General features: G+C 37.0%; 3 protein-coding genes across 3 annotated transcripts; 1 reads left to right on the top strand and 2 right to left on the bottom strand.

Annotated features, from left to right (window-relative positions):
* Nucleotides 1–4,366: 4,366 nt before the first annotated feature.
* On the top strand, nucleotides 4,367–6,407 carry LOC126788188 (chlorophyll a-b binding protein CP26, chloroplastic). Its single transcript, XM_050514160.1, has 6 exons — nucleotides 4,367–4,637; nucleotides 4,764–4,848; nucleotides 5,218–5,268; nucleotides 5,379–5,499; nucleotides 5,650–5,784; nucleotides 6,017–6,407. The coding sequence occupies exons 1-6, from the start codon at nucleotides 4,424–4,426 to the stop codon at nucleotides 6,275–6,277; spliced, it is 867 nt and encodes a 288-aa protein (XP_050370117.1). The 5' UTR covers nucleotides 4,367–4,423; the 3' UTR covers nucleotides 6,278–6,407.
* Nucleotides 6,408–7,788: 1,381 nt separating this feature from the next.
* LOC126787009 (probable FBD-associated F-box protein At1g32375) lies at nucleotides 7,789–11,643 on the bottom strand. The gene is made up of 6 exons (XM_050512953.1): nucleotides 11,577–11,643; nucleotides 11,245–11,311; nucleotides 11,032–11,044; nucleotides 9,794–10,801; nucleotides 8,184–8,318; nucleotides 7,789–8,076 (listed from the first exon to the last, which is right to left on the bottom strand). Exons 1-6 carry the CDS (start codon nucleotides 11,641–11,643, stop codon nucleotides 7,789–7,791), a joined length of 1,578 nt encoding a protein of 525 aa, XP_050368910.1.
* Nucleotides 11,644–16,641: 4,998 nt separating this feature from the next.
* LOC126787998 (60S ribosomal protein L18a-like protein) lies at nucleotides 16,642–18,704 on the bottom strand. Its single transcript, XM_050513940.1, has 4 exons — nucleotides 18,347–18,704; nucleotides 17,773–17,848; nucleotides 17,060–17,174; nucleotides 16,642–16,903 (listed from the first exon to the last, which is right to left on the bottom strand). The coding sequence occupies exons 1-4, from the start codon at nucleotides 18,567–18,569 to the stop codon at nucleotides 16,844–16,846; spliced, it is 474 nt and encodes a 157-aa protein (XP_050369897.1). The 5' UTR covers nucleotides 18,570–18,704; the 3' UTR covers nucleotides 16,642–16,843.
* Nucleotides 18,705–25,661: the final 6,957 nt, after the last annotated feature.

Here is a 25,661-nt window from a genome sequence, read left to right as displayed (position 1 = left end):
ATGTTTATAAATATATTAAATTTAATTAAAAATTAGCAAAAATGATAAATCTGATATATCTCGATATATCCCCGTTATAACCTTATTTTACAAAACTGATACGATGCCTGTAATAACCCTAATTTTCAAACCATAATTAGTTTGATTTGAATTCTATAAATTTCAAGATTTAATTAGAATGAATGTGATTGGTGGCGAAGTTATGAAACGAGAAACGGAAACGTTCTCGGAATGTTTAATTAGAAAAACGTTACGTTTCCGCAATGTATATATCGATTTTTATTCCGTCGTTCGGTTGCGAAAACTTCCAACATGAAAGTTGTAGAGCTCGTCGATATGATTTCGTGAGCATGTGACGCGTTCGAATCGGAAGTCGTACGTGAAAGTTATTAACGTCGGAAGTTCGTTTCCGATTTTGGAAACTAGTATAAATAGGAAAATTTAGGGATTAGGGTTTCCATTTCATGGAAACCCTTCACCCGCGCTTCCCTCGCGACTCTCTCTCCCTGACCCTCTCCTTCCAAGCCGACGACCTTCCTCCACCGGCCTCCGTGCTTGACACCACCGGTGTCACTGAGACCGCGCGACCACGACGCAGCGACCGGTGGTAGCGGCGACGCACCCCGAGCGGGGATCGAGAAGTGCCGACGGAGCTCGACCTCGGGTTCGTCGATTTCGACGTGGCCGGCATCACAGGAGCTCGGCGCCACCACCACGAGCTCGCCCTCCTCCTCCACGGCACGAATCAACCCACAGGGAGACTCACCTCGAGCAGCGACGCCAGCGACCATTCCCCCTCGAACCCGAGCCCTCACGGTGATTTTTTTTTGGAACTCCTCCGATGAATCCGACTGTCCAAAACATTGATTGAGGTAAGGATTAACCTTGTGTGATTGTTGTGATGGATTGTTGATGATTTTTGGAGGATTTGGTTTGGATTAGTGGGGATCGGAGGATTATGAATACCGCCGCCTTAGGCAGCGCGTGTGGGAGCGTGGAGGGGTCTAGGGGCGGCGTGAGGCCGTGGGGAGGTAGAGGAGGAAAAAAAGGAGAGAAATAAGGCGGCGGTGGCGTGCTACGCGCCAGTTTTGGGCTCGGCGCGTGAGCGCCACGCGCGGCCTGTCGGAGTTGGCGCGTGCACCCCACGCGCCGCCACGTGCAGCGGCGTGAACAGTGTTTCTGAAAAAGGGTAATTTTGTAATTTATTTTTACGTATGGCAAATGTAAAAAGGTGATTTACGTACGGTAAATGTAAATTTTATTTACATATGGTAAATGTAAATATAAATTACTTTTAGTAAAGGTAAAAAGTAATTTTGGAAGGGTAATTCGGTAATTATTATTTATTGAGACAGTACGAACATTTGAATTGTATTTATACGTACAGAAATACGTATATAGTATGTATTCGTACAGAGATACGTATTGGATGTGTATTTATATATTAATACATGAACAGTAAATACATGAATAGTAAAACAGTAAAAGTAAATATAAACAGTGAATAGTGTCAGTGAACAGTAAATTCGTAAAACCGAAAATTACTGAACAGTAACCGGTTATTACTGTTACGGCATTTAAAGGTTTACGAAACGTTTCTAAATTCTTTTCTTATCTTTTCAAGGTGATCGATAAATCAAGGAAATGAATTATCTTTAGAAATTGTGGAATTACGCTCGAGTCGATAAGGTGAGTAAAATCTCACATATTTACGAATCTACACTTGCGGTGAATTCAAGATTTTTGCAAGAGTTTTAAATATTGAAATACGACATGTATATATATAGTGGAATATATATATTTGTATAAATGGTAAATACATACTTATATATATAGTTTGCTATATTATATACTGTTATGAATTCATTGGAATTGGTCATTTCGATGACGAGAATTATATGACGAGCATGTGAATTAATTTGTACAATATGAGGTGTGATTATTGTACGTGATTTTACTGTGTTGTTAAACGTTTTGTCTTCGGACGTGTTTATGAATTATGACATGTATATGATATAATGGGCCGTCCATTGACTCATGAGTGCATTTATATTTGTTTGATTTGTGGATTTTCGTATATATTTTTATGCGAGTTATATTTTCATTTTTCTCATACGAGCTGTAAAGCTTACCGGGTTTGTGTTTACAATTCCGGTGCACCAATTCGATGGTGTAGTGGATAACTCCGCAGGTGTGGATTAGCTGGAATTGACGGACCGCTCAGAGGACTTGAAGTTATTTATCTCCAACTTGTGTGAGGTTTTGGTGTGACTATTTTGTGAGGTTGTTGTGAGGATTATACATTTCCATTTGTTATAATGTTGAATTATAATTTGGTTTGTAATAATCGGTTTGATTGAGTTGTATTTTGAACTCAGAGATGATCCGCTATGGCATTTTAAATGATTTCGATTTCATTGAGATTGTTTGGTGTTTAACGACTTTGAAATTTTGAGTTTTTATACTTGAAATTTTGGGGTCGTTACAATGCCGATAACTGCTATTTAGACCATTGGGTGTTTTTGAAATAGAGATTTTGATTTAGGTTTTTATGTTTTTGTTTTCAATTGTATGATTGCTGATGTGGCGTATCCATTGCTGACGTGGCATGTCAATCAATGTATCGGAGAGTCAACATTTTGCGATACGCCACGTGACGTGTCTGATACGTAAAAATGCGTATCGTGTCGTATCGGTGTTTCAGAACGTGTCGGACACAGCGACACGCCTCCTCTTACCGTATCCATGCAACATGAGAAAAATCTATTGAAAATATAGTTTCAAACCAACTCAGGAATTGTTTTAGCAGAGAATTTTTGAAGGTGTAAAATAACAGTGCTACAGAGCTGAAAAGTAAGAACTTTGCCCCTTTTATCACACGCTTCCGTGGTTTCATCACTGGAGTATTGACGATGTATAATGCACCAAGATATGCTGAAAAACAAATAAGCAATGCCGTTGATCTCTTATACAGAACTGTGAAAAAACTCAGAATAACAAAATTCATGATCACAGACCAAGACCCGGGCTTGTTGAAGTTAACCATCTGATTTATGTCAACGAAGTATATATTTGTTCTACTGTATCAGTATCGGCTTATAGTCTGCAGCCTTTGAATTTCTTATCTTGCCAGCCTTCTAAATTAAAGAAATGCTTGTGACTTGCGACGATGATTACATTCCCAGAGTTAAAAAAACAAAAATGCTCATTACTAAATTGTTAAGGAGAGTTTGAACCAATATTACCCCCAACTTAGGGTGAGTTTGACTCCGAAGTGAGTTTTTTATAATCAGTTTCAAGCTGTGAGAATAATCAGTTGTGAGTACTTGAAGTGTTTGGTGAATATTGGTATAAAAGTGTGGTGAGTTTAAAAAACTGTGATAGTAAGGTAATAGAAAAATTATAATATTTCTCACATAATCAGAAGCTCCAATTTGTAACTTTTAGAATTTGTCTCGGTGTGTGTGAAATTCTTATATAATCACCTACAATTTCTATTTGTCAAACGCCTCAGTCATATTATTTGAGTAATCCCACGTTAGCCCCAAACCATTTGTCTCTAACTTATTTAAGCCTATAATCTGGCAAAAACTCAAAGCCAAACTCCCCCTTAGTTATGTATGTTTTCACAAGATAGTGAGTTCTGATGCAATTTGCAGTACGTAACTCACTTATGCATTGTAGTTTGCATCATGTAATTCACTTTTATAATGTAGTTAGCATTACGTATGTCACTTCTAAGTGTATGTTGTAGATTATTACGTCACTTTTATATTGTCCCAACTTAGAGATTTTATTTTTTAAAGAATAGTTACATGTGTTTTCACAAGATAATGAAGCTCTGATGCAATTACCAGTACATTATTCACTTCTGCATTGTAGTTAGCAGTATGTAATTCACTTTTGTCATGTAGTTAGCATCACGTAATTCGTTAACATCACGCAATTCACGTCTATATTGTAGCTTATTACGTTACTTCTTTGGTGTTGGACATATCATTCTTTTACATAAACAGTTTTCACTATGGTCCTTTGAATTGTATTATTGCTTTGGTTTAAAGGGCACGAACATTTTCAGGAGACTAATGACAGATGAGAATGACGTTTATGTGAGGCTAACGAAGAAAACATAGTCCATAAACATTGGATAGAACATGCTATCCAATATATTCCACATCAGCAGCATCATCTGCCAAATCAGCAAATCCACCCTATGAACTCTCAGCAATGGATTGCCTAAGTTCCACTGAAACCAATCACCAGGCATGGACAAGAAATCCAAGGTGGCAGGTCGACATCCACCAGCTCAAGCTTATAGTATAACGTTTCTCAGCCCCATAGTTTCCCACTACTAACATTCAGTCACGTACCACCACAACCTTGCTATCATTTGCAGCTTACACACTCTTGTACTCAGTTTGAGATGGCTTCTCTTGCAACATCCCCGGTTGGTATGTCGGAGTTGCTCGGAACTCCACTCAACAAGAGCAACTTTAGCGGTGCCGCACGGTCGGCTCCCACTGCCACCACCCCTGCCACCTTCAAGACTGTCGCCCTTTTCGGAAAGAAGAAGGCTGCACCTGCCAAAGCCAAGGTTGTAGCTGCTCCCGAGAGCGATGAGCTCTCAAAGTGGTATGGTAAGTATATTTCATGAACAACACTTCACTTCAACTATATATCATCACCGCTTATATGGTTTTGGTTTGGTTGGTGTGACTGTAACTGACCATGATGCACATTGTGGTGGTTTTTTATTGTTCCAGGTCCTGAAAGAAGAATTTTCTTGCCTTCCGGGCTCTTGGACCGATCAGAGATCCCAGAGTACTTGACCGGAGAAGTTCCCGGAGAGTAAGATTCTATTGATCACTACTCTGAATCTGTTATCTTTATTTCCATTTAAGTAACCACAGCTAGTTATGTTAGAAGATAAACCATGTAATCAACTTTTGAGTAAATGTACATCTAAGCACTAGTCCAGGTCCCTACAATTGAGATCTATCGAAACAAAGCTTCTAATTGATGGAGCTGGTCTACCTCACTAATGTACCATAGATAATGTGACAAACCCTTTTTAATCTTTGGTTAATCCATGTTAAAGTACTTAAAACAAACAAAATAATTGATGTACAATTTTGTCTGTGAATAAATTTGTGATGTATCTTGGATTGTCTGTACTAACTTACTATAATGTGTGTGTGCAACTGTGGATATATGCAGTTATGGTTATGATCCTTTTGGTCTAAGCAAGAAGCCAGAAAACTTCAGCAAGTATGTTATACTATGATCACCCTGTCTATATATCTGTCCTTGAGAATTATATGTAAATGATCTATACATATATCAGTTTAATTTATGAGGACTGCTCTATTTCATTGCAGATACCAAGCATATGAGTTGATCCACGCTCGGTGGGCTATGCTCGGTGCAGCTGGGTTCATCATCCCAGAGGCCTTCAACAAATTTGGTGCTAACTGCGGACCTGAGGCGGTTTGGTTCAAGGTTGGTATCTGAATTAGATATCTGCTTGTACATTATTGGTTTTTGACTCAAGTGCTAGGCTAATAAGATAAAGTTACTAGAAAATTTGATTACAATGTCATTAACAAGTGTTCCAGATTCATGACTTCTGTATACATGACATAATTGCAGACTGGAGCTCTTCTCCTTGATGGAAACACATTGAATTACTTTGGCAAGAGCATTCCAATTAACTTGGTCGTTGCTGTTGTTGCTGAGGTCGTTCTTCTTGGAGGAGCAGAATACTACAGAATCATAAATGGTTTGGTATGTCACTAAAAAATTTGGTACTACCCTCAGCCAAGTGTGATCTAATCAATTATACTGAATAAACCAATAAGGCAATACCAGAATGTTGCATCTCTTGAATGTACGTTAGTTTAATTACTTAAATATCTCGGTGTACAAGCTAATCATATCACAGTTGGTCTGCTGTTATTGCTTACTTACATATGTAGCCTTCAATCAATTCTTGAACTGTTGTGTTATGCTCTTGCAGGATTTGGAGGACAAGCTTCACCCAGGTGGTCCATTTGACCCATTGGGGCTCGCAAAGGACCCCGACCAGGCTGCACTTCTAAAGGTGAAGGAGATTAAGAACGGTAGACTTGCAATGTTTTCCATGCTCGGTTTCTTCATCCAAGCTTATGTCACTGGAGAAGGTCCTGTTGAAAACCTATCAAAGCATCTCAGTGATCCTTTTGGCAACAACTTGCTTACTGTGATCTCCGGAAATGTTGAAAGAGCTCCAACCCTGTAATTTCAAATTTTCTCTGGATCCATCAATCAAAATTCAAGTGCATTGTATATCACACTGAGTCTTTCTTAAGGCAGTTAACCTTAATCTATGAATGAAATTGCAACTCGCTTCCTTTGAAACATATATAGATGCACACCTACATATATAACCTGTGGCTATAATGCCGTAGGGCTAGTGCTGTTTTACATATATATGTAACTTCTGTGAAGTATCAATCCATTATTCATCCCTGCATCAACATTATCATCTGTCAGCATATTTATGGTGCTAGTTCAAATACAGTTTGAGCTATATATTACAGTGTACATATCCAATATCAATTTCAAGACCATACTGGCTTTCACGAGTTGAAACACTGTTACATAAGTACACTGAACATTTATCATCTCTCCTTGGTTCATTTTTTAACCAGAGTTTTGAAGGTGCAAAAAAACATAAACCACTGGAGTACTAACATCTCTACAGTCATGAGGTTTGGTTGAAAAACAAATAGGCTATGGCGATAAAATTTGAGAAACACTTTGTTAAAAAGCAATAAGCGTGGCCCATGGACTAACTGTACCGATATTGTCTCAACTTACCCACCTCACAGATGTTGGGTTTTAATCACAAAAGGTTTCGGTACAATTGGTTATTATCCACCCACTTTAATCTATATTTTATTTGTCACTTCTTAGATGTGAGATCTCTCTTCTCCAACACGCCCCCTCACGTGTAACCTAATTTTTAGGTCTACACGTGACAGATTAACATCCCACATACTGGGACGAAATAAACTAAGGTTCAGTAACCAACGACACTTAGTGACCATCCAATCGGAAACCCTCTGATGACATGATAATGGCGCCTATCTTGGGCCCATGACAAAGTGACACCCAACTCGGGCCCACGACAGATTGGAAGCGCGACTGGAAAGGGACCCGCTCTGATACCATGTTAAACAGCGACAATCATGGCTCATAGACTAATTGTATCAATATTATCTCAACTTACCCACCCCACAAGTGTTAAGTTTTAATCACAAAAATCCTCGGTACAATTGGGTATTATCCACCCACTTATAATCTCTATTTTATTTGTCACTTTTTAGATGTGTGATCTCTCTTCTCCAACACACTTACATAAATTCTGTTATCATGCATCATGAAACACCAGGCCATGCTTTTTCAAGTTTAATATACAACCAAGTCAGTCAGTATGTTCGGTACATCCGTACAAGAACTCAAGAAGTGCATGTAAGAATATATCAAATTTCCATAAGGTAAACATGGACAAGATAAGTATGTATACAATTTTGACAGACTAGAAATCGATCCATATATTGTAAGGTCAAGGTGCTGGCGTTACAATTGCAATAGAGAAACAATCCTCTGAAAAAAAGAAAGCCGAAAAAAATGTGAAAGCAAACAAAAAAACAGAAACTGGACTACTCAAAGAAAAACTCAGATTTTTTGGCCTCTAACTATATTAGGCCCATATGCCTAAACAACCTGAACTTTCAGAATTGCAGCTTACATAAACTCAACCTCACAAGCCTTTGAGCCTATTGGAAACATGCGCAAATCCCTTTGCAAATTTTTTGCATCTTCACAGTTAGTCCTCAACATCGAGACAGTCATCTTTTTCAGTACTTGACTCGTCTTCAACAAGTACTTCACAATTTCCATCTCTTCCTGTCGTCCTATAAATCTCATTATGGAAACGGTCTTCAGGTTTGACATTAAGCAGAGGGGCACAGCTTGTAGAGTTCCTGATGGATTCTCCGAGAAATCTTGAGCAGTACATTGACAGCTTTCAACCTAATAGTCATTTAAAAATTGAAGAATGTTGGAAGAAATTTGTTAAGGTTGTGTGTATATATAATCAACTAACTCAAGTAGCGTTTATAACTAAATATACATCTTACCTCACGATCTAGAACAAGAGATTCCAAATTTGGTGATCTCTCTAGTATCTCTAGTAACAGTGTTTCCAAGCGATGGCAATCTTGAAAAACCAGTTTCAGCTCCTTCAATTTATTAAAAGAAGGCAGAGAAGAAATCTACATGGAATGATCAAACAAAAACTCGTGTTCAAATTCAACATTTCCACTTACGAATTATAAATGTGGCAAAAAAAATAGTCATTAAGTAAAGGGGTAATTCATTATACACCCAAAAATTAACACTCATTTTAAAATAAACTCACCTCTACAACTCTTTTAATTAGGTTGAATGAAAAAAGAAAAAGAAATTATTTGATATAAGAAACCAAACCTACTTTTGATAAAAATTACTTTTCTTGCCACTAATACAAATAATAATCAAATATTTTTAAATCGCTTAATTATACCTTCCATCCAATCTATGTTGCAAATTATGTACCAAATTCCATAAATTAAGCTTACTATATTAATATTTTAATCACAAATGTGTAATCCTAGTCTTAATTTACGTTGTTCTTAATTGACTTTATGTCTTAATTACCTTAATTATGAATTATTTATTTGAATCAATTTCATAATTATTGAGAAAATCATGAAACTTTTTAATAAAACTTATGAAAAAAGTTAGGTGAAAATGAATTTCGATTTATAGAAGATATGTATATATAGGTAGTTTTAGCCTATATGCATAAGATATCTAATTCGATACTTTTTATAGTTAACTTGAGGTTTTGAAAATCATCTCGTGTGTAAGAAATTTATTTTTATATTTCTTTTCGTTTGATACCTATGTATTAGACTCCAATTTTTTATTATATCTCTTTATTAGATTTGTCACTACATTATACCTATGTTTTAGTTCGAAGGTTATATTACTCAAGCCCTACATAATAGGTAAATTAGAAATGCAAATAACTATGAGTAAAAAACTCTCGATCATAATAATATACTTTAAAAAAATTAACAAAGAACAAGATCACTATGTACCTTATAATCAGATATCATTCGTGCATGTAAAAAGACACCAAAATATGAGTTTAAAAGTGAATATGCAAAACTATTACTCTCATGTGAGTCATTTTTTCTGTTTCTCCAACCCTGTCTTTTCTTTTAAAAGTAATTCTCCGATTATCAATCAGCCCGTTGAGTCACATGTAAGAAAAACTATCGATGTTTGTCTTCTTTCCCTAATTTCTTTAAAGCAAGTAAAAGTTCTTCTCATGATTCATATGAAATGAGACTCTAAACTCTAGGTAAAATCTGATATTTTATCTGTAAACAAATTACCTACACATAGGAAATAAAAATCTATCAAAAGTATATGTATATATACACACACACACACGCACCTAATTAAGGTACAAAATCAAGAAAGTCATAATGTAATTGATTATGATGCATTCAAATCAAGCTAAATTTTAGTTTAATATTCAAAATTCAAACTTATGTTGAAATTAAGAAAATACCAAATTTTACTTTAGTCAATCTGAAGAGTAAAAAGGTGAAGACAGAAAAAGATGAATAAAAATAACAATAATTAATGCTTATTATAGAGATCGATGAGCTTAAGGATTAAGTCGAGTAACACTTACTTCCAAACAATGAGCTGAAAGAGAAAGATACTGCACATTTGAAACTGATTCCAGAAGGGTTGATGCGCGTGTAGCAACTGAAGGGTGCTCACTTGCAGAATGATCATAGAGATCGATATCAGCTTTGGCTAGTAATTTTCCATATTTGAGTTCACAATTTGCTAGAACATCCACCTTAAAGTTTAGGGTTTCTAGGTTTGGAGCTTTGACATAGAAACGGCACACATTATGATCTTCATTTTCATCAGCTTCATTGCCTTCACCTTCAGCGACTTCCGCTTCACCAGCTTCATCCTCAGCCTCATCTTCCACTTCAGTGCACAAACTTATTGTTAATGTCTTCAGCTTTGGCACATTAATGTCCAAGTTAAGTTCATCATCTCCTATTGTTCCATCAATAGTCAGGTCTTCAAGCACAGGGAACCATGAAATAAGATTCCTCATCGAGTCGGCGTCCGGGTGAAAGAACTGGACATAGAGGAACTTCAGGCTCGGGAAAAGATTTGCAATAGGTAGGAATCTCATAAACGAGAATTGATATGCAAGGGATCCCTTGATAATAAAGTTAGACCTTAGAGTCAAAGCCTTCAGTGTTTTGCATGTGTAGATAGTTTCGGGCAGTTCAAAACTCTCATCATTCTCTGATACAATAGAAAGATCAACTTCAATGACATTACGCTGGAGCGCAGTCCGTATCCATCTCTGAACGCCAGAGAAATCATCGAAGCAACAACGAAGGCTGAACTTGTTAATGTTTGTCAACTCATGGAGGGTGAGAACACGATCAACAAATGCCTTAAAACCAAGCTCATCGTTCCTATATTCATCATCCAAGTCAAGATAGGGAACATTTGCCCATATGTTCTTCCATCTTTTTGAAAGTATGCTGGTCCTCACAGCACATTTTGTATCAGAAAAAGAAAGTATATAAATAAGAATTTCATCTGGCAATGCACTCAATCTGTCAACTTGTATCTTCTGGAGCTTTGAGTTTGAAACCATCTTTACCTGATCATATAATAAAATCAAATTAAAAAGTGAATCTGTAACATTATTGATCACAAAAACTGTTTACTTTTTTTTTCAAGGACTTGTGTGGCTGTCTCATTAATAAAACCGTCTAATACAAAGGAAAACGTAAAGTATAAACCCTTTATTATAAAGACCTGAAATAATATCATAAATCTCTACAAATAAATACACATGCCAACAAAACACTAACTAGCAAAGAGTATTACTCTAATAGTGACTCTATTTGATTTGAAACAACGTAAATTATGTCGTACAGTAGATATGTAACCCTAAAAATGATGAAACATCACCTACATATCATAATCTTCAATAAAACAGCTCTCTAACCATGTTGCCGCCTGCATATCATAAATCTGACGACACTTAGTCACATCCTACCACTAGGCGGCAACGACCATTTGACGAAACAATGAACTCACCGCCTATCTAGAGCAGACAAGCCACATTGAGTGCGCACATAGACACAGACACGAAGCCCGACTATCCCTACATAACGAATACAAGGATTTATTATACAATAAAAATAAGTAAAACAACAAAAACATAAACAAACTAGTTAAAACCCAAACCCACAACCAAATAAGAGTTTGGAGGGTCGAAACAATAGATCCAGCCCAAAAGCTTTGTTGCACAGGAAACACCACCGATCAGTCTGTTCCATCTCTCCAACCAACGTTCCACCGCCGCGATTGACCCTTGACTGCCACCAAAAGAACTCCACCGCCGAAGAAAAACAGCAAGGATCACTCACCTCTTCCACATTCCCAGAACACAAACTCCCAAATCCATGAACGCAAGAATTGTTGTAAACTTGACATCCCTGATTCACAGATTTGTTGCCATCCTCCCTAATTCCTATTGCAAGAGCCAACTTCGCAACCGTCACCGTAAAGCCAGACCACCACCTTTACCACGCATCCCCATCATGTGCAAACACCGTCACCAACTTCGATCTAAGTTCAAATCCCCTCCGCCCAAATCTCTGATCACGGGCCCAAGGCACAACACCCACTTCCCAGAGGTCGGTGTCGGCGCCGCCGTGCGGTCTGACGAGAAACAACGAGAATAACAACAAACTTTTATGTAAATCCTAGCACATAGGGTGTGTTCTAAGAGGGAGGTTTTTTTTTGTTTCAAAACTTTTTACTTTTAATTTCTTAGAATTGGAAGCACTTTCACTCGATATCAAAGGAAAGATCATGAAAGCTCAAACTTATGGTCTCGAAGAAAACTTCTAAAGAGCTTATGGCTTAAATTTTTGAAGAGTTTTTCTTGTTTCATGTGACTGCATAATCAATAAATTAATCCGTAAATTTTTGTTTATATATAGATTTTTTTAACTATTTATATATAGATAACATGACACCATTTGATGATTTTTTTTTCATTTATATAAATGCCAAATATGTGTTATGTGCCAATTAGACATACAAGTTATCACAGTATTATAATAAGGGAAAAACTTGCGTACAAACTAGTATGTACGCGTGCGTCCAAACTCTCGTTTATTTGCACACTTTGCGAATATAAATACATGATTTTAACCGTTCAAAAGTTTAGTTTATTACTAAAGATCATTTCTGTAAAATATCAACATAAACAAAAATCGTCTTCATAGTCGATTGCATCAAACAAATTGACGGTTGATCATGAGACTACTAACTTTCACCATAACCGTTCATTTGTTTGATGCAATCGACTATGAAGACGATTTTTGTTTATGTTGATATTTTACATAAATGATCTTTAGTAATAAACTAAACTTTTAAACGGTTAAAATCATGTATTTATATTCGCAAAGTGTGCAAATAAATGAGAGTTTGGACGCACGCGTACATACTAGTTTGTACGCAAGTTTTTTCCTTATAATAATAAAATGAATATCCTAAGGGCTTTTGTATTTGTCACGTGATTATATAATTTAACCCGCCAAATCACCAAATTGTATGTCACGTGTGAATAGAAATAACTGAACATACGGTATTAAGAGAAACTCCGACTACTATATTTCCCGCGAAAAGTGTACTGGTTTAATCCATTACAAATTAATCATGATACAAATTGAAAAATCGTATAAACTCCATATTCAAGCCAAAAGTAATTGAGTTTTAGTCTCCTAGCTAAAAATGAAAACAAGGTCAAGGTGCTTATGCATGCATGCCCTATAAGTACAGACAACACAAAATACTGAGCTAATTACTTTCAGACAACAATGATCAGATGATTATGAAGACAAAACGTTTTGAAAGTACCTACAAGCTGATAAGATGTCCTGAAGTTTTCTCCGTCAAGAAGGGTACGTGTCTTCAACCACAATGCTTTTCACTACTCTGAGTACTACTCTCTCTCTAGCAACTGCTCCAACTCTGAACCAAGGACGATGAACCTTAGTCACCTAACTTCTTTTCGATTTCAATTAACTAGCAAAGGGAAGAATGTGATGTGTGGTGTGCTCACCAATGTCGAATCGAACCGTTATATAGTGGTAGAGACCAGTTCTTACCATAGTGGCATAGTAGGCATAGATGTATAGCAATGTTCACCTACCACTGAAATTAAAATAACATGTCACCCATTCCATGAGTGCTCAAATTGATACGTACCGAGACATTTTCAAAATGGTCGATGCCCTGGAAAATAAATAAAAGAGTTATGTCGATACATGGTTTCTGAAATTGTTTTACCAAAAATGATGAATCACCATAAAAAATTCCCATTTTGATTACACTATAAAATATGTTTCCCATGAGAATCACTTTCTTACTTTGTGCATGCGCCTCATACAGCCAATAATCGCCACAAAATTGCAACAAAAACACAAAACTAGCGACTATAGCAAAAATGGTGATAAAGTAATACAAAATTGTCAGTTATGCAAATGCAATCGTGAATCAATTTGTGACATTGACCATCTTGATGTGTCGCGAGTAATGTTATGTGAACTACCTTTTAGGTACGACATGTTTCGCATCTTGTATGTAACAACATATGGGGCAGGAAGTCCAGACCCTATCACAAAATTTCATTATATTGACGCGTATATGTGCCAAATAAGTTGCCACTAAAAGAGGGATATAAGTTGTACCCATAAATGTGATTCTAACAATCGACTTCAAATATTACTGACCTATACAATTTACACACGACGTCTAGTGATGATGACGTTCCACATTATTAATGGGGTTTACGACTAAGTAATTAGGTGAGAATCTAAATCTCTATGAGTGTTCTAATGAGGGTGTATCGATTGTGTTTGTACCACAATTGCATGTAAGAATATACAAATCTAATGGCACAGGTTTCGAGAGGTGAGTTTAAATGTTTATCTTACTTTATTACTAGCGTGCCAATTATTTTATCAATTTACTTTACTTATGCCATGTAGATTTACTATTTAGTGGATTTCTATAGAAATTTTTCTGTGTTTGAGTGTACCACGTGACATGTACCTCTCGAATAACAAGGATACATATGTTATTGTTTTCCCACCTCAACATCGTTCGTTTCTCCCTTTTTTCTTCCCTTTATTTCTAGATTTGTTGGAGCTTCTTCTCTCTTTCTCTAAATTTTCAATCTACGACAGAACCAATCAAGATGTTCATTCTCATCAAAATATAAACCACAAAGCATGTTGAAATTAATCTGACCGAACCCCACCTTGCTCCTCCACCTTGCTCTCAGGTTTTAATCGAGACAAACAATAAGAAGAGAAGAATAGTAGAATTTTCATCATCATTGTTGGACTTGGGTCACTGACCTGTGAATTCAGTGCGACCCAACCATTTCACCCTGAAGGTTATGCTTCACCTGGGTTGTCTTTTTGGTTTGATGGAATTGTCTTGCTCTTGCTGGGTTGTTGTTTGTCCAACATTGGATGTGAAATTGGGTTAATGATTGTCGCTCATATGATAATGTTAGATTAGAAACGCAATGAAATAAGAGAGAAGAAAGAGATGCATATGGAATTAGGTAGTCGTCAATCTGGAGACAAAAAAAAAAGAAGAGAGGGAGAAAATAACGTGTAGAGGTGGGGATACAATGACACGTGTCATCTTGCTATTGAATTAGGTACATGTCACCTGGTATGCTCAACGCACGGAAGAATTTTCTCTTCTATTTAAAAAAACATGGGGATGAGACCAATGATGTGGAGATCACATGTCATACCAAATATAATTAAGGCATTAAATCTTAAGGTCTTAATTGAGGTCAAAATTTTTATTTTTAACCAATCATTTTTCTCGGTATATTATTGCTTTTCTATCATATGACACTACTATTTTTTGTTGGAACTATCATGGATTTCTTCCTATATATTTCATAATGTTTCCAACTTTTGGCGAAATTTATAGCAAATGAATTTCTCGAACATTCAAGCGCCACAACGGTATCCTACTTACCAGAAGAAGGTTGTTCCTGGAAAAGGAATTGAATTCATCTGAAATAAAATACTGGACACAAGAAAATTTGACTGAAAAAACATGAATTTGCAAGACCAATGTCACCCATTGTATTTCATTAACCAATTCAAAGCACTGATTACTATATACTTTATTGTTTCCATGGTGACAGTAGTGTATACATCACTACAACTCCACAATCATAGAAGGTAATCACAATGTTATCAAGTTTTTTCTTTATCTCAAGTTCTCAACCACATATTCCTCCATTGTTTTCCACCGCCAATTTATAAATGTAAGGACACTTATTTTACTCTAAAAATGTCTTTTCTAGAATCTATCAATTTGCCTATATGAACAACGTAAAGACTAATCATTATTTATCGGCGTCTATCATTTTCAGTTCTTATGTATTAGATAGATTTTTAATTTCATAAAAGGATTTATGAAGCGTTCTGCTGCATCAGACCATAGTGTATGGTTCTGATATACTCATCGAATCCATGATTTACCAAAGGTATGATTTATATTATACACAATTACCTTCTCAAATCACTGTTTCACTTATTTGAATCCTTATATGCCACTTGATACACTAAAAAGAATTCTTGACAAGGTTAATAAAGAGAATAAGCAATCAAAAACATGAGCGGCCCTAGGGCTGTAGGGCACTGTCTACAGTCACTCCAGGCATCTGATCAAACAATAAGATGTATTGTTCCTATTACGTTAACAGTGCAATAAGCTCTTTTGCTAATTAGCCACTTGGTTGCCAGTGAAATGAAGGCAGTGAGGACCAGCATTTTGTCAAACAAAAAAGGACGAACATCTGTTCTCAATCTGGACTTGGATGACGAATATAAGCATGACTTGACATTCCTTAGTTTCGTCTTCGTTGTTGCTTGGATAATTTCTCTGGTACTGAGAGATGGATTCGTACTGCACTCAGGCGTAATGTTATTGAAGTTGACCTTTTGATGAAGTCGTGAAGAAGAGACAAGTTTTGAAGACGATGATCATCTCTGCTTTAGTAGTGACAGTGGAGATGCAAAAGAGTTGCACAGGAATTTGTGTTTCCAAGAGCCTCGAAGACTGGAGCTTTATGCAAGCTGCAACTTCAGATTTTTATAAACAGAATATTACTGAGGACCAATAGATCTCACAGTCGTTTAACTTGGAAAGGGAATAGTATATGGCCCCAAAAAGATCGGCCATGTACAAGAACCATATTTTAGCGAAGAGCAGAAATAATTTAATCCTTGCAACACTCAAATTAAGTACTGATGTTTCAGACTTTCAGGTACCTGATGCTCCATCACCAAAAGTATCCTATCTATAACAGCTGAAACTCAGCGACACAACCCAAGTTTGTAATCACGTGTATGATATGATTTATTAATGAGCAGTATCAGTTAATAATCAACATAATCATCTTTTCACATTTTCATTGTACCATTCACAGTTTGAGCTACATATTACAATACCAACATGAATCCTGGAGATATTACAGTGACTTCCACAAGTTCAAGAACTATGTTTATAGGCTAATTGATACCCCTTATAATCTTTCATGGAAACCGAATATGCATCAACAGCTATACAAGTCGTCTCTGTGAGACTACCAGTCATCACTTCCCTTTGTGGCACCGAGGATAGCAGCAATTGTAGCAAGAATAGCCTGCACACATGGCAGTATCAGAAAAAAAAAAAGTGCTTCTGGCAACAGGCCAACAACATACAATTAGCACAGCAAGGAAGCAAGTATGATCACGTTCAAACACCAAATTTAGATGAAGGATAGAGGAAACAATGGTAAATGTGATCAGTTACTCACAGCAACTGTGCAAGCTATATATCCTGGCTTCTCTCGGTAGTCAATCCGGGAGCAAACTAGAATAATCACCCCAGCATACCACGGAATAGCAGCGAGGAAGAAACCAATGATAAACCTGCAAACGAAGCATAGATGTATTACAACTAATACCTAACCACATCCTAGCAGCCTAGTGAGAAACTAACTCTGTAGTTCTGTTATTTCTAGCAGTGAACAGATTAGATGCTCAGATCAATAATGTAAAAAAGAAAGGTACCAAACCAAAATCTCATGATCGATGATGATGATGTCGAGATAGTTAAAATTGGCCAGACTCAGTGACTACTGATAGTTATGTCATCGTCGATCATTGTTCAGATAATCTTGAGCATTCTACAGAACAGATTTTTCACTACTAGTAATCTATACATTGTTTTGTTAATTTTCATGTCAGCTCTTTGCTTTGTAACTTTAGAGCATTACAAATCTTGAAAGATACTAATTAATTAAAGATTTCCAATACCTAGAAACACTATTAAACTAGTTCAAATTATCATTATCATGTAAAGATGGGAACTGAAAACTTCACCCACATCCCCAGAACCTCCCGTGTGTTTTTCAGTCCATTCAAGCAATTAACATTCAAGGATATAAGCCAAACTCAGGAAGACGGCGCTTATGTCATTTCTATAATCCAGTGCAAACCTATTTGAACATCTAGCAAAATAACTTACAGGCACCAGCCGAGCCCCAAACCACAGCAAGGCAGGCGACGCTCTCTTACAGGTCTTCCCTCAGCAACTGCATAACCTAGAATACCAATAAAGGCATTAAATTTTTGATCATATAATTTACAGAAACATAATGCCAAACGAAGATCCAATTCAAATACCAAACACAAGATATATACAAAAAAACAACCTTATAGAATTCTACTAACAGTACTCCCCCTAAAGAAAATCGATATTTCCAACCACTACCGAATCCGATCCAAACGCACCACTACACAATTGATCTAATCATACAATGACTACCATTTCGAGTATGATCTCATCTATCAAATTAAAAAAGAGCATACTTGTCAGTTGCAAATCCAATAACTGAGGTTAGTTCAACACAACACCATTGTATAAACTATTGTTGAAGTAACTTAGTAAGTCAATCAATCACAACCCAAATGCCGAATCAACACAAAGATTCTCTGATCCCATCATCCATCCATCCTACTTAAAAAGCCAATCTTTGATCCTATTGACAAAACCATAAAAGCATCGAAGTCAATGTGCTTCTACAAAGAAAGAGACATACCGGGAACGGTGCCCTGATAGCCTTGAGCGTAGTACTGAGGCGGTGGGACAGTGGCTCCAGGCGGAGGAACCGGCTGAGGGAAGCCGCCGGGAGGCGGTGGAGGAGGGTAGTTGGCGACTCCTTGGAACGTTCCATACTCTGGAGCAGAAGGAGGAGGAGGAGAAGGAGGATGATGATGCTGATGACCACTGCTGGACTTCTTGTCTTCTTCGCCCCCGCCCATGTTTAATCCTGTTTGGGTTTGTTTCTTGGGAAAGGTTTCTGCTTTCTACTTTCTACTTTCTACTTTCGTTGTTGTGATTTGGGTTGGGGAGTTGAGACTTGCGAGAGAGAGATTCAGATTGAGAAGTGTCGGATGAGTCAACAAGTCAAGCTGTCAGCGTTTTCTATATCTACTTGTTGATTAAATCTTCTCATATAATGTTGCAATGGTTTACTCTTTTCCCAAGTCCTTGTAACAATTTGGTTAGATTTCTTGTGGGCGATTGTGTGAGTTCCAAGTTATTTGCAAATGAAAGAGATATTTCGATTGTGATTTTGATAGGAGATTGAGACGCATTTTCAAAGAAGTTTAATCGGTAGTTCTATTGTGTTCGAGAACTATGTTCTATTGATGGACATAAAAAAGAATGATCTTTGACTAGTTATGATAAGAGCTTATTCGCCTCACTTCTTCCTCCTCTAGATCTTATTAAAGTCGAAGTCGATTCGATTGAGCACCACAGACTATTAAATTTACAAACAAAGAATCTTTGAGTCTTAAAATTGTTTATGATCTAAATGCAAATATCATATACTACGACACTAATCTCTCCAACACTTTGGGGTCTTCGCCCTATGAGAGATTAGTGGTTCATTGGTTTTAACGCATTTCATATTGTTCTATTTTGTTAGGAGCTATTTAAGTTGGATCCCATGTTTATCCAACTATCTTCCTTTTTTTTTTCTTATACGTACTTACCTCTCCTTTTGCCTAATTGCCAACCTAATAATGACATAAGACTACGACTATTTTTCGTGGATAAATGATCAAGAAAATATCTGAGCTGAAACGAGAAGCAATGGTTATGTCCATTTGCTCATTTTTGGTCTATAACTGGCAGTAATGGTCTTTTTAGTAGTGATACTAAAATGGCATTTACACATTTATTTACTTGTCTTTGCATCTCACATTTTTGCGTTCAACATCGACATGACATACCACCTATTGCAGGCACGTACCTGAGGTGAGGCCTATGAGGCAACAGCCTCGGGCACCAAACCTTGAAAGGCACCATTTTGATCGTCAAACTTGTAAGAGTTCCCCTTATATCAGCCTTGTCTCTCACTGTGGCACTCCTCCATCCCTGACTCTCTTGATCTCAAGCTTTAGATTTCCCTCATCAGAGTGGAATCATTTGTTTCTATTGTTTGACAACCAAGAACTATTAGATAATAAACAAAATGCAGAATACAAATAAAAACTTTGAAGCTTGATGTTTCTAAAACACATATTGGGTATCACTAATCATAATTCATTGTAGATATATATGGGCAACGAATCTGGGCATTCTTTTAATTGATTAATATGATTTCGGTGAGTAAGTAGGTGATGGTTAGTCTTCATTGCTTAATGCCTCCGTTCCAATTTAAATTTTATATGATATCGAATATATCATACGTTTTGCCATAGAATTTATATTCATCTACTAAAAAGAATAATTTTTAGAAAAGGGAAGGAGAGGGAAGACATGACGAAATAAATGTGTATTTTCAGTGTGTATTTGAAAGATGAAAATGCACCATTTTAAAATTTCGCATCTAAGTCTCTAAATTTCAAGTCCGGCCTGACCTATTGGCACCTATCTTTGACGAATATGTTATCTGCCTCCAACGCCAGAGACACGATGGCTCTAGGGTATTGGATCTATGTCCTATTAGTTGAACACCCAACTCCCAAGCTGAGTTTCGTTAATATCTTTATTTTATTAAATATACGAGGTAGTGAACTCTTGATTTCCATCTCGTTAAAGCTCTCAAGTTTCCTTCAACAATCCTTAAGATACTCTTTGAGATTATGAATTACTACCAACAAAGGTTCATCTTTTCGCTTCAATCTAACGATCATGGTGGAAAAGCATCTTCAAACTTATAGCTAAGACTAATAGATCAATCCTTTTTGTTTTGTATAACACTTATATAACATGAGAAATATCGGTAGATGATAAAGAATTCCCACTCGTTCCACTACTATTAGAATTAGGTGTGAGTTTGCAACATAGTAGATGACATTCATGAACCAATCCTTTGAAACCATCAATCCATCTTTGACGTAGCTCTATCATCACATTTGGAACCACAACGTGCAAGCTACTCTGGATGGAAGAAAATCTGTTGTCCCAATTTTCCTGTCTCTGGTCCTGTCCCTCCATTAACCATTTGACACCTGTACCTCCACCCCAATTCAGCCAACAGACATTTTACTCTGTTAATCTGTAATAACTTATTATAAAAAAATCAAATTAAAGAGATGATGAAAATAATTGTCTTTGGCAATACGACAAGGATTCTTCTCCATATCCAGGATGCTCTAGTCTGACTTTTGCCCATTTGGGACATTTTGATCTGATTGGTATTGAGTTCATGAGTGATATCATCAGACTTGATTATGATTAGATTCATGAGTGATCTTATTGAGATCAGGTTCATGGATATGATCAATTGATATGGGTTCATGAGTAAGATCTGGGTTCATGACTCATAAGTTATATTGTCTTGATCCAGGAAACTTGATTTTTCCACTAGTATGATGACTACGATCTCCATTAATGAGTAATATGTACCGGTTCATCAGTGATAATAAGGAACTTGGACTGCATCGACTCCCATGATCTCAAGGATTTGGATCGTGATGAAGTGGCTGGTGCGGCACTACCTTTAATGGAGATGGTTCAACAAAGGACTGATTTTAGTAATAGAACTAGTTAGAAGCCTCCGACCATTACACATATTCAAAGAGAAGGTTGATGAACCCATAATTTTGACATTTTAAATTGGGCAAAACTAATCAATCTCACAGACTACATGTACCACCAACCCACCTAAAAATTTTCTAAACATCTTGATCAATTATTCAACTTGGCCCAAACTTTCCAAATCTAGATTACCTCCATTTTATTGGCTTGGGGAAAGAACATGATCCCTATTAGACATCAAACTTACATGGTTGTTAATTTTTTTTTTTTGTGATTCTGAATTTCCTTCATGTTTAGTTAACGGAGTAATTTTTTTTGGTAATGTAGTTAACGGAATTAGATGGCTATTAGATGAGCTGGACTGAAAATACACACTTGTCAACAAATGAGTGGAGGGGCAGGGATGGAGACAGAAAAATGGGGACAACAGATTTTCTTTAGCCTATGTTTTTTAAAACCTTTTTTATTTATTTTTCTTTAGCAAAAAAGCCTGGCGCCATTGAGATGTATTGAAATTTTCTTCATGTTACATCTTACTTGAATAACAAGTTTTTATAAGATTCGCTAATGTTAGCAAGAACAAATTAATAATACTCTGAGGCCAATTATGTATGTCATTAATTAAACAAAATCAAACTCAAACCACAGCTGCCTGTGTTTGAGACCAGTTCCCAAATCAACAAGACAATATTTGCATTCGTAAAGGATTAAATCAAAATGAATGACGTAAGCGCCCCCTGGTGGATTAGGATAAGTATGTATTATATTTACGTATTACACAGTTGAACTTTCAGGTCGGTCAATTTAGAAATTGACAACAAACCGGAGGGGACCAATTACACCTCTTATTTCGATAGATAAAGGTACATGTGGACAATGATCTTTCTTATTTTAGCTACTCGATAAAACTATCGAGATATATTATCATTATTATCGGAGGGTATTCCCTGAATAAAGAACAACGAGAAAGTTGTTGCATCTAGTTTTTTTCTTTATATTGCCGCGGTAGAGGAGAATAATATTCCTATTTCATTGATCAGAAAAAGGATCTACTAAGACGACTAAGAAACAAATTAAATCAACATAATGGTTCGTTTCTTACATGCATATATTTGTTTATTTGCATGTTACGTACCTATTTTCCATTCTCATAAGTGTATATATGACATATCAAAAAACCCATTATAAATCTTGTTGAAGCATTCTTCATTGAACAAAAATGTTCATGCCAAAAAGTCATTCTATTGATAAAAATTTGGCTCACCTAGCTTGAAAATGATATTTATAGTACATCATAATGAGTTTACCTAGAGCCAACAACTCAACAAGCTATAATGCTATTGATACCAACACGAAAATGATGCTATATAAATTCACGAATATATGACCACTCGTACAGTCGTTATAAGAGATCTCCATACCCATACAGTCGATCATACTGTCTTACACAATTTTTTTTTTTGAGAAAAAGGAAATATATATTACACCATAAAAACTTACAACAAATGAACACTCGATAGTAGAATAAATTTCCCACATTCCGTTCGACCAATACTGCTAGTCACATAACTATCATAAAAAACAATAGACATGAGCCAAGAAGGCCCAACCCTGAACCAATCAAAACTGATTCCAAAAGTAGCCGATATCCTACTTGCCGCCAATCTCAAGAAGAAAATCGCTCTAATAGCATCACATACCAAAATTTCTGACATATTTACAAAGACAACCTTCCTACTACATTGACACCTAGAAATAATCGACTTTTAAATAATCCATGGAAATGATATGCACCATAAACATGTGCACTCAACGACACGATCAAACTCTACCTAACAACACCCTAAACCCGCATGGGTGAGGGACGTCAAAAAAAAAAACAAACCCCCTGTGATACGACCCGAATCTTTTTATTTCGTTAAATATTATTATCATCCAAGTTTATACGTCCATAACCGAAATCCGAATTTAGCATTTTGGCGTTGGGTTGTTGTAAAAGAGTTTTGTCGGAGAAATGCCCCATTTAGAAAGTTACTGTTTACGGTGGAGGTTTTTATATATATGGGTAAATTGCCAATTCTGGAAAGAGGTAAAAAAAGGAAAGAAAGAAAAAAAAAAGGAAGAAGAGAGAGACGCAATGGCCTGCATTTCCTGACCTCGTCATTGTAGCAGCACCGGATCTCGTCATCCGGCCAAACTGGGTCGCCGCATTGGTCCCATCTTGAAGCCAGAAGGGTCGCCAATCGTTTTGGGTAGGTAACACAGCCCCTAGCTGCGCCGTTTGGGAGATACGACGTCGAGAAGTCCTCTGCAGCCGAACCACCCACTCGCTGGAACTCCCTCCTCCGACCACCATAGGCCGGGATGCTTGGTACGTTTTGAAGGTCTCGATCCATACTACAATCCCACCAAAGTATTTGAACCAATTCGAAGGGAAAGTGATTGAATCAAGGATTTCGATTTCGCGATGAGACATAGCCGGCAATGTCAAATATATTTTGCCCGAGGGCATATGGTATGACTTATTTAATTTTTTTTGCTAGCGGGGTAGTCTACTATTTTTTTTGTTAAACTGATTTATCCTCTTTTGACTAGCGGGGTTAGTCCACTCCTTATAATTATTCTTGCATATTTTATTTGAATTAGCAGGGCTAGTCCATCTCCTATATTTATTTCTTTGGATTTTATTGACTAACGGGGACTAGTCTGCTAAGCGATTCTGTTATTGTTTGAGTTTATTTAACATTACATGCATGCATTGAGTTTCTTTTATTGATTAAAGAAATTGGAGAAGTACCCATTAAATCTTATTACTTCTGATATTTATTTTGTCTACTCACTCTAACATTTTAAATACTTACCCCTGAGTCATTCGTTTTCAAATTCCCAGTTCGCGGGCTTACCGACTTCCTGTAACTACTGTGAGGAAGCGTTCTTTCCGCCGAGTACCAAACTGTAGGTTACCTACTTAGCTTATAAGTCGTTTTATTTATGCCCATTTAGTTGCTCTGATACTTTGAATATTAATTGGATTATTTTTCTTATGTTTGAAGAGTTTGGATTTAAGTTGTGTGACTAAGTTTGGAATATTTGATGTTGGAGTTGAATATCAATTGCTTATATTCATATGGATAATTTTGTGTTGGATTGATATTATTGTTTTAGGGAGAAGAGGGTTCCAGGATAGTTGGATAGTATTAGTAGTGCAGTTTTTCGCAGGTTGGGTTGGCTACTTTTAAGGGAGACTATGCCGAAATTTTGATATATCTCATTTGTTAGTGGTCTTTGCACGACTTACTCAAGATATTAAGATAATATTTGGGGCGGGTTGTGTTACCCTGTTCCAAAGGCCCAAGCCCACCACACAACTCCTAGTTGACCCAACCCAGGCTCACCACCAAAGGTCTCCGGTGCTAGCGAACCCAAAACCTGCCTTTGAACCACCGCCGCCGCCTCCAGTCTACAGAAAATCACTACCCAACATCAATGTCGGCTGCCATCTATTGAACCACCATTCGAACCCACAACCGCAAACACTACTCACCATGCAACAAAATCACAAAACGGAACTCGCTAAGATCCGACCTGGGTTAGGAGAGCAACCCAGCTAAACTGTCGGCGCCTCCGCTCCCCTTCTCGCACCGCAACGGTGCCAGCACCACTCGCCGACAAGACCAACCTGGGGACTCAAGAGCGGTAGCAACATCACAATTAGACTTCAACCCATGCAACCCAAAAACGAAAACCAGCAATCCGAACAACAAATATCTGGAGCAACCACGTACACCCTCTATCGACCCACCACCCTCATCCACCTTGCTCGGCTACCAACTAACCCAAGCTCAACTCCCGTTTGGCACTAACATTGAGGACGCGCAACCGGACGGAAACATATTATTTTGTAAAAAAACCCTAAATAGATCCGGTTTGCAGATCACTTAGGGATCGAAAGTGTCTTACACCATTTTAGTATAACCAAAACCCAAAGGTGGTATATTTCCATATGCTAGTTGGTGAACAATTCTCACATGCACTTGTAAATGCAGAAGCCAGAGAGTGAAGTACGTCATGAACAATGATGGCACATTGACACTGCCTCAAGTTTTGGTCGATCTGAACAACCCAAATACCCCATAGCCATTTTTAGAATGTGGATCGATGAGCTATATGTTTTTGAGAATGATGAAGGGACCATATACCCATATATGTATATATAACATCTTGATTCTTGCATCTGGCAATTTCAGAAACGACCCAAAAGTCCAAAACCCTAGTTCTTGGATCTCGATGCATCTTTCATCTTGCGGATTAAATAAAGCAGATCGAAGATAGGTAAAGAAGGTCCATCTCTTCAAGTCAAG

The sequence above is a fragment of the Argentina anserina genome, chromosome 3, assembly GCF_933775445.1.
Source record: "Argentina anserina chromosome 3, drPotAnse1.1, whole genome shotgun sequence".
Classification (NCBI taxonomy): domain Eukaryota; kingdom Viridiplantae; phylum Streptophyta; class Magnoliopsida; order Rosales; family Rosaceae; genus Argentina; species Argentina anserina.
Note: the sequence above shows the minus strand (reverse complement) of the source record. Positions and strands in the feature narration are given on the sequence as shown.